Here is a 12,090-nt window from a genome sequence, read left to right as displayed (position 1 = left end):
CACTGGACCAGTCTTTTCACCAAACTGTCTCCAAAGACTCAGCCATGAATTCCAGCCTTCGGTGCTGAGTGCAGTCAGTTTTAATGTGGGTTCAATGTCCTTTGGTCTTCAGGGGACGATGGGCCTACAAATAATTGTGCCTGGTAGAATGAAGACTGGTGATAAAAGCTCTAGTCAGAGGACAGCCAATAAAGAACTAGTAGTGCCATACGTCAATCATTGGGATAGATAAGGAGCTCCCTTGTGATGGCAGAAACCAACAAGATCATGGGTTGGAACTAAATATTTCAGCACGTCGTCAGTGTCTTCTTTCAGAAGAAGGTGCCACTTTATCAGAGAGTATTTATTCATGTACATCCACTGTACATCCCTCATATAGCTCCTTGGGATTTGAACTTAATATGACTTGAGTTTAGGGAAGCTGATGACCTCTGGGTTCTCATATGATGCGAGGTTGGTTTGTATTTAACCAAACAACTGCGAGACGGATTACTTTGGTGTTACGCCATGCTTCCATTGGGACAGGGAAACCTGTTCCTTACAGTGTAGAACTATATTCTACCAGGTCTATGGGCGCCTTCTCGGTGGCATGGCATGGAGCCTCTGCTGAGCTGCTGTGGGTCGGGCAGCCACCAGGTACTTGGTTTCTATGTTTACTAAGTTTTACAAGTTTAGTGTTTTTGCATCAAAAGAATGCTTGCCTTGGATGGAAGTTGTTGCTGACATCTCCTAAATGTATCCAGCCATATGGAAGTACCATCGTCAATGTCCAACATAGGATGTAAGAGAAAATGTGATTTGTGTACTTACGTTAAATCCTTTTTTCTGAATCCTTTGGGGGACACTGTGGGCCTACCCTTTATGCTCTTGTTCTCCTGTAAAAATAGAAATAAATATATTTTGGGGGGAATGTTGTTCTCTTTCTCTCCTTTTTCTTTTTATCCCTCTTTTTTTTTCATCTCCTTCCCTGTCTCTTCTTTATATTTTTCTTTATCTTCCCTTTCTTTATCTTCCCTTTCTTTATCTTCTCTTTCTCTTTCTTTTTCTATATCTTTCTTTTTCTTTCTTTCTTTATCTCTTTCTCTTGCTTTATCTCTTTCTCTTGCTTTATCTCTTTCTCTTTCTTTATCTCTCTTTCTTTATCTCTCTTGTGGGGCTTGCTTATAAAAAATAAGAGTTTCCTGCTGGGAGGGGACATAGAAGGAGGAGGAGTTTCAGACTATGAAGTGGTTTGAGAAAGGAGTTTCTTACAATCTCCGAAAAGTCGAATCCTCATGCGCCACTAGTCTAAGTATTAAGTAGACCCCAGAGTGCCCACATTAGAAATGTCTGGCAGGTCCTGTCCTGTACCCAGTAGTACTTAACCATTGAAGGAGTTTGAACAGTGTATGTTCCACACGTGCTGTAGGATTCCTTAGATATTAATCTCACCCTGATGAATTCCTGGAACACACAACACTGATCGTCTTCTCACCCTGTTCTTTCTTTCTGCCTCCAGAGATGGGTGTGGAGAGAGATTTCTAACTTCGAGTACCTTATGCAGCTGAATACGATCGCTGGACGGACGTATAACGACCTGTCGCAGTATCCTGTGGTGAGTGCGTCTATCCTGCGTCACATTTACATTATCCTGATGTAATCAATCACTAACGTACACAGAGCGCTCTGTATAATGTATATCGGTCAGTAACGTATGCAGAGCGCGCTGTATAATGTATAGATACTCTCTAGTGTAATGTTACTTGCCCTGTAAGCTGGACAGCTCTGCTTGGAGTATAACAGGGGTACTCTCCTGTCTGAGGGTCACCGGCTGCTGATCTATTGAAGATTATAATTCAGTTGCCAGATTAGGTTCATTTATTTTTGCAGAACAATCTGTTTCCCACATAACTGACTTTGTGTTACTCAGCATTTATGGGTAATAAACCACACTTATTCAATGTTTTTCCCTAAATTTTGGTTTGAATGAAATATATAAAGTTACTGTCAGTTAATAATAATTGTTCTTGTAGAACCATGAAAGAAAATACACATCGTATGTTGGAGTATATAGAATCAGCTTCTTAGACAGTATATATTAAACCAATGTAATTAAGTGATCGGAAAGGATTACTGCACGTGATAAATCTTTTATTCTTGTTTTCCCCCAAAATGTGCTCCAAAGACCTATATAAAGTAACCTGTATGTAAAGCCGTCATATTCTCTGTCACGCAGTTTCCGTGGGTTCTCCGGGATTATGTGTCTGAAACGCTGGATCTGACGAACCCCGAGGTCTTCCGGGACCTCTCCAAACCCATCGGAGTGGTGAATGAACGTCACGCCCGGGAGGTGAAAGAGAAGTGAGTTAAAGACTTATTGTAACGGTCAATATTATTTTCAGTTGCAAGATTAAATCTCGTGAGATTAATCGTTTAAGAAAAAGCAGCGGGCATGATTGAAGTCTGAACACAAATTGCGCGTAAGTTGCTTTTTAAGAAAAAGCCGGAAACGTCAGTGTAGTTCTGATCGTCTGCAATCTTGCTGATCTCAAGGTACGTTTACATTTCAGTCTGGGTATAAATCCGCTGTGACTACATAATACTTAGTGTACATAGATGGAACAGACTGCAGGGTGCGTGCAAGCGTATGTGCAAAATAAGGTCACGTCAGAACACCTAAAAAGAAATTATGTTATAAAATAAATGAACAACTCAACAGTTTAATCATTAATAACAATATGGATTTAAAAAAAATATATAAATTGTTAAACATTAAATAAACACGTGCTTTCAATGCATCCTGTACATACAATGCTTTTTAATAGTCTCTCTCATTTGCATACACATGTTCTGTGGTTGCTAGTGGCAACATACGTGTAAGAGGTATTTCACATGGGATACTCTTCGCAAAGGGACGTATGTCCGAACATGTGTCATCAATTTGATTTTTAAAACATTGCGTTCCCCAAAGAGAACTGACCTTCCTGTATTACAGTGAGTATTTTCTGCCCAGAGTTGTCTAGAATCTCATAGGATGAATCTCTTATATAACACAATGGAGCAGATTAATCACTTAATATACATGTAAGATGTTTAAATAGGCCCCTAATCACCTCAGATTACTGTTATGTCCAGGTATTACTTGTATTAGCAAATACTCTAATTTATAGTCATAAGTTGAGATGTCCTATAATTGTTACTATCAGGTTTATACTACTTCCAATTCAGATGTGAATTTAGTTACTATTTTGTGTGTTTTTATTCAGCTACTTATACGTTAATTTGAACAGTTTTTTTTTTTTCTTATGTTTGTTGTGAAAAGTCAAATAATATATACATAAAATAAGCAGAATATAATTATAAAGGATTGTGTACAATGCAACATGAATAATTTCCACTTACTATTAGTCAGTAAGTATAAAGTGCTGATGTGCTATATGGGGTATCGTAGTGTCACTGTACACGTGAGCTTACAATCTGCAGGAGAAGGGACCATGTGAGATATAACGTTTCAGGGGGCTGGATCTTTGGGGATACCATTGATCAGCCCCCCCCCACCCCTCGGGTTAGGAGAAATGTCCCCGTGGGAGCAGTGTATGAGGAGGGATTACCGGCTCTTCTGTCTTCCCGCAGGTATGAGAGCTTCGAGGACCCCACAGGGACAGTGGACAAGTTCCATTACGGGACCCATTACTCCAATGCGGCCGGGGTGATGCATTATATGATCCGCATGGAGCCGTTCACCACGCTGCACATCCAGCTGCAGAGCGGCAGGTGGGAGAGTCTGGCACACGCTCCGCTCCCCGATATTCCTATAGCGCAGTCTCCAGGGAAAATAATTGTTTCTACGGTTTATTGTGTTTCTCAGGTTTGATTGCTCCGACCGGCAGTTCCACTCCATCCCGGCTGCCTGGCAGGCCCGCATGGAGAACCCTGTGGATGTGAAAGAGTTAATTCCAGAGTTCTTTTATTTCCCGGAATTCCTGGAGAACAGCAATGGTACGGGAGGGGGAGGAGCCTCTCGGGGTCATCCCTGGGCTTCCGTGTTGTGGAAGTTTTGTCCCGCCTCTTTCACCATGAGATGTCACCCCAGGCTAAGATAACTGTGGTACAATATAACATTAGGTGGTGGTGCTATGCATCTGTCCATATATATATACAGGAAAAACAGATACTGGGACTTACTCCTAAATCATCATTATTATTGTTACCATTTATTTATGTAACACCAACATACTCCACAGCGCTGTACGACTGGGAATAAGCATTATAATAAAACAATACTGGGTAATGACAGACACATCATAATTGTCCTATCACTACCACATTGCACAGAGCCCAGCTCTATTGACTCAGTATATTGTTTTTTTTATATTGTTTTTTTTTATTCTGCCCCCTCCTCTACATGATTTCCCCCCCCCTTCCTCAACTTGTCTGGGCCCCTACTCTCTCCTAATTACACTTCTACCGCATAGTTTTTATTGTGCTAGATTGTAAGCTCTTTTGGCACAATAGTTTATTGTACCGTGTATTATATGTGTACCACGTAAGTTGCCAGACCCGGTGCATGTAATTAGCCAGGTGGGTGAATGCAGGAATATAGTCAAAGCATTGGATCTCTTCCTGCCTTGTAGGCTTTGATCTTGGCTGTCTTCAGATGACCAATGGGAAAGTGGGTGATGTTGTCCTACCGAGATGGGCGTCATCGTTGGAGGATTTCATCTACACACATCGGAAGGCCCTGGTAAGATACCACGTGTCTGGTTTCTTCCATACGTCACTGTCATGGCTGATGATGCTGCCACTGAATGTACCTGACTCTCTATGGATTAAACGGCATATTCTTCCTTACCCAGGAATCGGAGTACGTCTCGGCCAATCTCCATGAGTGGATAGATCTGATCTTTGGGTACAAGCAGAGAGGTGATGCCGCCGTAGAAGCTCTGAACGTGTTTTATTACTGCACTTATGAAGGTGAGAGGGCAATTGCAGGACTTATCTCGGACTGTTCCCTTCCTCGCACAACAAGACCTTTCCCAGTCTCCAAACCTTCCCTGAAAATTCACCTCTTTCAGCATCTTCTGGAATCGTCGTCTTAAAATATTCTATTTGATTAATAATACACAATTGACTCAAAACTTACATTTGAGCTCCTTTTATGCCCAAACAACCAACAATTCTGTGTGACTGGATGATTCAGCTCCCTGAACACTTTTCTTACCCTTACAGTCTGGCTGGACCAATATGCAATATGTGGCCTTTAACCTCATGTATCACACTCCTATTTACCTTTACATTGTAAGCTTGTTACCTTCCTTTATCTGGGAAACAAGGACTATTTCCTGGGACTGACAATAAAGAATGGGAGCTCCTCCTCCCTCTGCTTAGTCCCCCACCCACTGTCTGCAGGGAAGCGAAAGGTTTCGATCTCAGAAAATGAATGAGCTGATGATCTTTCTGGTCCCTTTTTTGTTCACATAAACTGTAATATACTAAATCCATTTATTCATGGTTCATGTGATAAGTGAATGATCAAATCAGCTCTGTGCTTACACTTTGCTGGATGCTACGAATACCAAAGTCCCAAAAATATAGGTAAAGTGGGTCCCAGGATAAGATGACGCATGTACATTATGCTGTCTGAGCTCTCTGTACTCTGTATAACAGCTCTGCAGCTTCTTCATATGAGTTTTACAGCACCACACGGTTATCCCATCTTATTTTATAGACTTGATGATTGGAGCCACTTATCCGTCGTATTGACTGATGGAATTATTCCTCTTTGACCCCAGAACTCTGCGGTTTTGTTAAATGATTCTGAAGCCTCTTTTCTGTATTATTATTGACATAACCAGCCTTTCCTTCTGCAGGTGTGGTAGATCTGGACGCTGTTGCTGATGAGACGGAGAGGAAAGCGCTGGAAGGGATTATCAGTAACTTTGGGCAAACCCCCTGCCAGCTACTCAAGGTACAGAGAAAAATCCCCCAGCACACTGCTATAAGCAGCATTTCTATTTGTACATAAAAATGAAAGCTTGTGAGCAGGGCCCTCTTACCTCTCTGTCTGTATTACCCAGTATTGTTTTATTACTGTGTTTGTTCCCAGTTATAAGTGCTACAGAATTTGTTGGCGCTATAGGAACTCCCTAGCCAGCACAATAAAACTCTGAGTCTACTCTGAAAGCCTGGTGTTCGCTGGAGCCCCTAGTGGTGGGGACAGACTTGGCCGCAGGCTGACAGAGGGTCGAGAATCGTATACCGGCTAAGGAGAACCCAGGAGTGGAGTGATTGGCGGACAGCAGCGTGGGGTTCAGGCAGAGTAAACCAAGGTCAGAGGTCACAAGCACAGGTTCGGAATCCAGGGACAAGCGAAAGGTCAGGGACACTAGCGGAGGGGCAGAATCCGGTTTTCAGGCAAATGGTCAGGGTCAGAAGAGTAGGTTCAAGGTCCAGGAACAAGCGAGGGTCATACACGGGAAGTCAGTCACAGGTTTAAACCCCAAACAGAGAGAGAACAAGCAGGCAGCAGAACTGTAAACAGGACGCTATAACCGGCAGTGAGGCCCAGTCCTCACTGCCTTAAATAGTACAGATGGCCAATCAGGACACAGACCAGAATGTGTCCTCAGCTGCAGACTGATGAACATCCAGAGCCTGCAGCCAATGGGAATAGCAGAGTGCCAGCAGTAACTATTCTTCCTAATCAGCCTAGATTGGCTGGCTGAACTCAGCCTTGAACGGCTGGCCCTGAAGTCACTTGTGCGCACGCGCCTGGCTGTTTGACAGCTGGCCGGGCGCGGCGCCAGAAGCTCCCCAGCGTCCCGGTTGTTGCCCAGGCAACCGGGACGAAGCTACAGGAAGTGACATCCCGGTCGTCATAGTGACTGCCGGGTCACCTGGAAGACTACAGACAGAGTCGCGGCGGTGCCCGCGGCCGCCGCGAATAACAGTATCCTGGCAAGATGTCGTGGTGAGATAAAACGATTACATGTATGTGAATATGTGCAGCAGAGTGTTGACAATATAAACTGATGGATATTATAGTAATAATTTGTTTATTCTGTTTATATATCTGATATATTTTAGTTAATATTTGTACTCTTATATACCGCCACCATTTCTGCTGTTGTGTATAATTACAGTACAATGTCTATAAAAAGAAATCGCCCACTTAGACATTTTTCACATTTTATTTTCTTTACGTCATCAAATCAAAATGAACTTATTTGGGAATTCTCTCAAGTGATCAACACAAAATACTCTATAATGTCAAGTACAGAAACTCAACAGCTTTCTCTTGATCATCCATGGGAGACATTGTGGGGTACAGAGTGTGGTCGCTGGAGCCTTGGGCCCTTTCAAATTTAGTGCTAGAATTGAAGCTCCTCCCCTTCTATCCCATTGGCCTGTGGGTGGAGGTGATCTGGCCAATGCCACCGCAGGTAGTGCCTGGGATATCTGTGCAGCTGACTCCATTGGGCTCCCCTGACTGTCCCAGTTTTATGTATGTCCTGTTCCCCACTGAATGATACGAATGACTCTGCTTAAACGTTAGGGATCCAGGATGTAAGGCAACACTCCTATAACATCTCTTCTATAGTCCTCATACGTTCCCCATAACCAGCACTTTATGATAAGAAATATGTAGGTTGGTAACCAGTGCTCATTCCCTGTAGGAGCCTCACCCACCACGTCTGTCGGCAGAGCACGCAGCCAGAAGACTCGCCCGCATGGACACTTACTCCCCCAATCTGTTTGAGAAGTTATCAGAGCTGAAACCGTTCTTTGTGGAGGTGAGAACCATCTGTGGAACGTTGTTTGCGCCTGTCAGAGGCACCACAGGGGCTGAGAAACCAGCATTTATTTTGTTAAGACAATTATTTTGTAGAACTGTCCTTCATGAGAAACTCAGAACAAACTAGGATTCTACTTCAGTGGCCACTAGAGGCTGTTTCATGTCGTCTTTGGATGATCATTCAATTTCTGTTAATAAATACGAATATACAGAACTGTGGAATTACTTTTGTCCAAATGCTTTATTGTACACATGCAAATAAAATGCATATAATCCCTTTTTTTTTAAAAGGGTTGTATGCTATGTGAAATGGTAATTATCTTTGACAGTAATATGGAGTTCGGTACCAAACCAGGACTCTGTTGCTCTCTATATACTGCTTGGTGATCAGATATTCCCTGACAGACACCTGCTGCAGAAGTTTTTCCCCTTCTGATATCTCCACCTGGATTGAGCATTGGAATAATACATTCTGCTCTCGGCAACTCTCCATGTAGTGTAGATGTCTCTGGATTCTGGTCTGGATTCAGAAATGCTGAAATACCTGTCAGCTCCTGTCATTATATCCAATTTTTGTTTTTAATTGAACAAAATGTAGGTTTTGAGGTCACACAACAAAAATCTGTTAACCAGCAGCACTGTAATTATATGTGTCTATTACACAGGGTATGATGGAGGGGGTTCCTCTAGTACAAGCTGTCGTCCCCAAAAATCAGGCCCATACCTTCATGACTCAAGGATCTCCCGACATTTTGGTGAGTAATTATTGTATGATGACCGATTTTACCTACACGATGGATAGCTGAGATACTGCTGATATTCAGCCGGGAACAAACCACTGGATTTCTTCAGAGTGTTACCAAACTGAATCACATTGGCGAATATTAGACTCTCCCATCATGGAACCCTCTGGCTCCAGAAAGTCAGATGTTGGTTAGAAAGACTAGAGATCTGTAGACTATAGTTTTATTTATGCTGACCTTTCTCGTCCCCCTACAACAGGTCACAGTTAGTGCAAATGGGCTGCTGGGAACCCATGGATGGTTACCCTACGACAAGAACTTATCCAATTACTTTAGCTTCACCAAGGACCCCACAGTCTCCAATGCCACGTAAGTATAACGCCTGTCCTCTGGCCCTTCGTTCTGGCTGTCGATCAAATAGTCTGGTGTTGGTGATTTGTGTCTATATTGACTACATAACGAGCTGCATAATAAAATGATCACTGTCTATTCCCTTGTGTTTGTCTTTGCATTATTACAATGAAATGGTATTGGGATATTGGTGTCTCATTAGCACCAAGACCAGGGACTTGCTTCCCAAACGTTGGTGGGTGATGTGTATTAACCATGGCTTGGGATGTATTATTGGAATAGAGACTGAGAGGGGGGTTGCTGTGTGTAGTTCTATGTGTTGTATTAAAGCTACTGAGTTTGGTGACTTCTTTCAGGACCAAGCGCTTCCTCTTCGGCCCCTTTGCCCTCGGGTCTGAGCTGTCTTCTCGGACTCTGGTTGTGTCTCATGATGCAAAGTTACTGTTCAGTGGAGGCCACTGGGACAACAGCCTGCAGGTCACCTCCTTGAGTAAAGGGAAGGTCATCGGTCACATCACCAGGCACATCGGTAATTATCACCATTATTGTCCATATCTACCGGAGCATCGCATAGTAATTTATTGGAAGGATCACAATTTAAGAGCTTTTAACCTATTTCTTTTATTTGCATTAAATTTACATATTTTGTATTTCTCTTGCACAGTCATTTGGGGGACACTGTTGACCATGTCGTATAGCAGTGTCTGAAATCTGCTATCAGGTTTTTACCTCCCCTCACTCCAAATTGCGGATAACTGCGGGGAGAAAGGAAAAGAAGCGGGTTGTTTCTTCTTCCATTTCAATAGGGAAACCTCTGGAACCACAAATTCCACATCAGAAATATTCAGGGTTTGTCGGACCACAAAATAAGGTCCTTCACCCCCCGTCTACTGGAGGAGTTTTCCTCTCAGGTCATAAGGGCCTAGTAATCAGAGTCCGCCAGAATCTCCTCTTTCTTCTGAGGGGATTGTTTCAAATCAGACTCTCCTAATCCCTGGAATCGGAAGTGAGCCTGACGGTTATGCGGTCTGCTAGAAGATGATGTCTCCCACATCTTCTCTAGGGAGGAAGAGCCCCTAACCAGTTCCTGAACCGACCTTTCTAGGTTTTGCATCCAGGGGGGTTCTTGTGATGCCACCAAGGCGTCAGGGACTTGCGAAGACCCCTTTCCCTGAGGAGGGTTATCTATAGACGGAGCCCCAAGAGAAGCAGTAGGTAAAGTACGGTCACCTATCGTCCGTGGCGCAATTTCCCATTTAACTTTGGTAGTGGATCTAGCCAGTTCCTTAACCCAGGTCAGCTCAACCTGGTTAGGTGCGTCCCCTCCAGACAAGCGCAGACTTGGATCATCAGACAAAAAGACAGTGCTTATCCATAACGCTGCATATCTGTGTGTATCTAGCAAAATGAAAACATGAGGTATTGGTTCATATTTTGATCAAAACATTTAAACCTGCATCCCAGCGTCAAGGACATCTCATTATATGCAGGTCCTACACTGACTTATATGCTTTAAACACCATTAAAATGCTGTTAAAATCACATGCACTCAATTCTCCGGTATAGGGGCTTACATCTAGCAAGGGCTGGCTTGTGAGCCATACCCAAATGTGCCTAAAATAGGCTTTAGTGGACAGCTGCTAAGGCAACATAAGGCAATATTTTAGATCATCAGACTTCTGCGCATGGGGCATCTGGGTCCCACCGTCCAATAGCCAGCTTCCACTAGCCAGCTTCGCTTGGCACCTAGAACAGGTGATGCACACTACTGAGCTGGTCCCGACAGCTTTGGACTTGGAACTATTCCCTTTTTCTGACATCTTGTATTAACAATGTTAGAAACAGGGGAAACCGAAAAGAACAAACTGTAGAGAACAATCTATGAGAGAGTTTTACTCACACAATAGATATAACTTGATAACTATACGTACACACACGTATATAACTAGCACGTTTCTCTCAGCAAGTGCTAATATATATTAAATAAGTGAGTACTCCATATACAAAGAAAGTAGTGTAACTTAACTTGGGAAGGGTCTGTACTCAATATATAATAGAGTACAGTGACACTACCAAGAAAAAAGATACTCCGATATAATGATAAAGAATACAATAGTAATAATAGAGACACACAGCACTAAGGAGCTCACAAATCACACAGCAGTATAAAAAAAACTTTCTATCAGTTACAAGAATGACAGAGGTAAGGGAGCAGTGTGATATGGGGGGCTTTCCTCACAGAAAATCCTGGCAAGTTGTAAAACGTAAATTAAAATAAAATGGAACTAAACGAAAAAGTGCCCTCTGCGTAGGGGTCATAGAGGGGAGGGAGCAGGCCAGTCAGGTGGTTAGAATTTAGAGCCTTACTCCCAGCACGGCGCCCTCTATCCCTCGTGGTCAGCAATGTCACCCAAATGGGTTCAGAGAAACAGATTTTATGGTGAGTACAAAAATCCTCTTCTAACTTTTAAGTACCATAAAACAATCCAAAATATGCAAAGCAGAAACAAAATAGAACGGAGGCTAATCAAAGGTAAAGAAAATGGCATGTTTCAGTTTAGTTCAGCACTTGGTACAGATATTACTGTATAGTCTAATCTAACACAGCAAAGCAATAATTTAAAGCAAATAATCATCAATGAGAGCATAATATCCGCACAGATATTGCACTTGGCACATTGCTTATCTGGGAAGTTTACCAGGCAGTTACCCCAATGTCTTACCATAATGAACTGGGAGATGGCACGGTCCTGGGAATTCACACCAATGTCCCCAGACTCTCTGGAATTTCTCAGGGCACCCCTGGTGGTAGAGAGGGAGGGCATCCAAAACAGTGTAGTTTCCTTTCTAGTGAAGATCAGAGTCTACCATAGTCTATCATAGTCTATCGTCCATCAAACCAAACATACATAGTATCATATCCACTGATATCGGTAATCAATGGCCAGAAGAGAGGGAGAATACTATTTCCTGCTAAAACCCGTGAACCTGTGGCCATAGTCACAGCAGGTGGCACAAATCTGCCCAAGGCTGGAGCATCTATGACCATGATGGGAAGGGGCCAGTGAGGATCTGTATAGTCTGGAGTAAGATGGACTTGATGTCTCATACCTAATATTTTGAATTCGTCATATTGGTGAAGTTCAAGTCTTTCCCGTGTAGAGGTTTGACGCTTCCCATTGTGTCTAGTCCTGCGTGGTGACGTTTCTTGTCTTCGACTAC

General features: G+C 43.0%; 1 protein-coding gene across 1 annotated transcript in view; it reads left to right on the top strand.

The window, feature by feature from the left end:
• NBEAL2 (neurobeachin like 2) overlaps window positions 1-12,090 on the top strand; it is a 96,174-nt gene that overhangs the window by 74,821 nt on the left and 9,263 nt on the right. The window contains 11 exon segments of the mRNA XM_075214174.1: window positions 1,499-1,594; window positions 2,216-2,340; window positions 3,613-3,753; window positions 3,848-3,978; window positions 4,614-4,723; window positions 4,836-4,953; window positions 5,850-5,947; window positions 7,656-7,772; window positions 8,440-8,529; window positions 8,777-8,886; window positions 9,225-9,397. Of these exon segments, the coding sequence (XP_075070275.1) occupies window positions 1,499-1,594; window positions 2,216-2,340; window positions 3,613-3,753; window positions 3,848-3,978; window positions 4,614-4,723; window positions 4,836-4,953; window positions 5,850-5,947; window positions 7,656-7,772; window positions 8,440-8,529; window positions 8,777-8,886; window positions 9,225-9,397 (1,309 nt within the window).

This window comes from Mixophyes fleayi, chromosome 5 (genome assembly GCF_038048845.1).
Source record: "Mixophyes fleayi isolate aMixFle1 chromosome 5, aMixFle1.hap1, whole genome shotgun sequence".
NCBI lineage: Eukaryota > Metazoa > Chordata > Amphibia > Anura > Limnodynastidae > Mixophyes > Mixophyes fleayi.
This window is presented reverse-complemented; position numbering and strand designations above follow the sequence as displayed.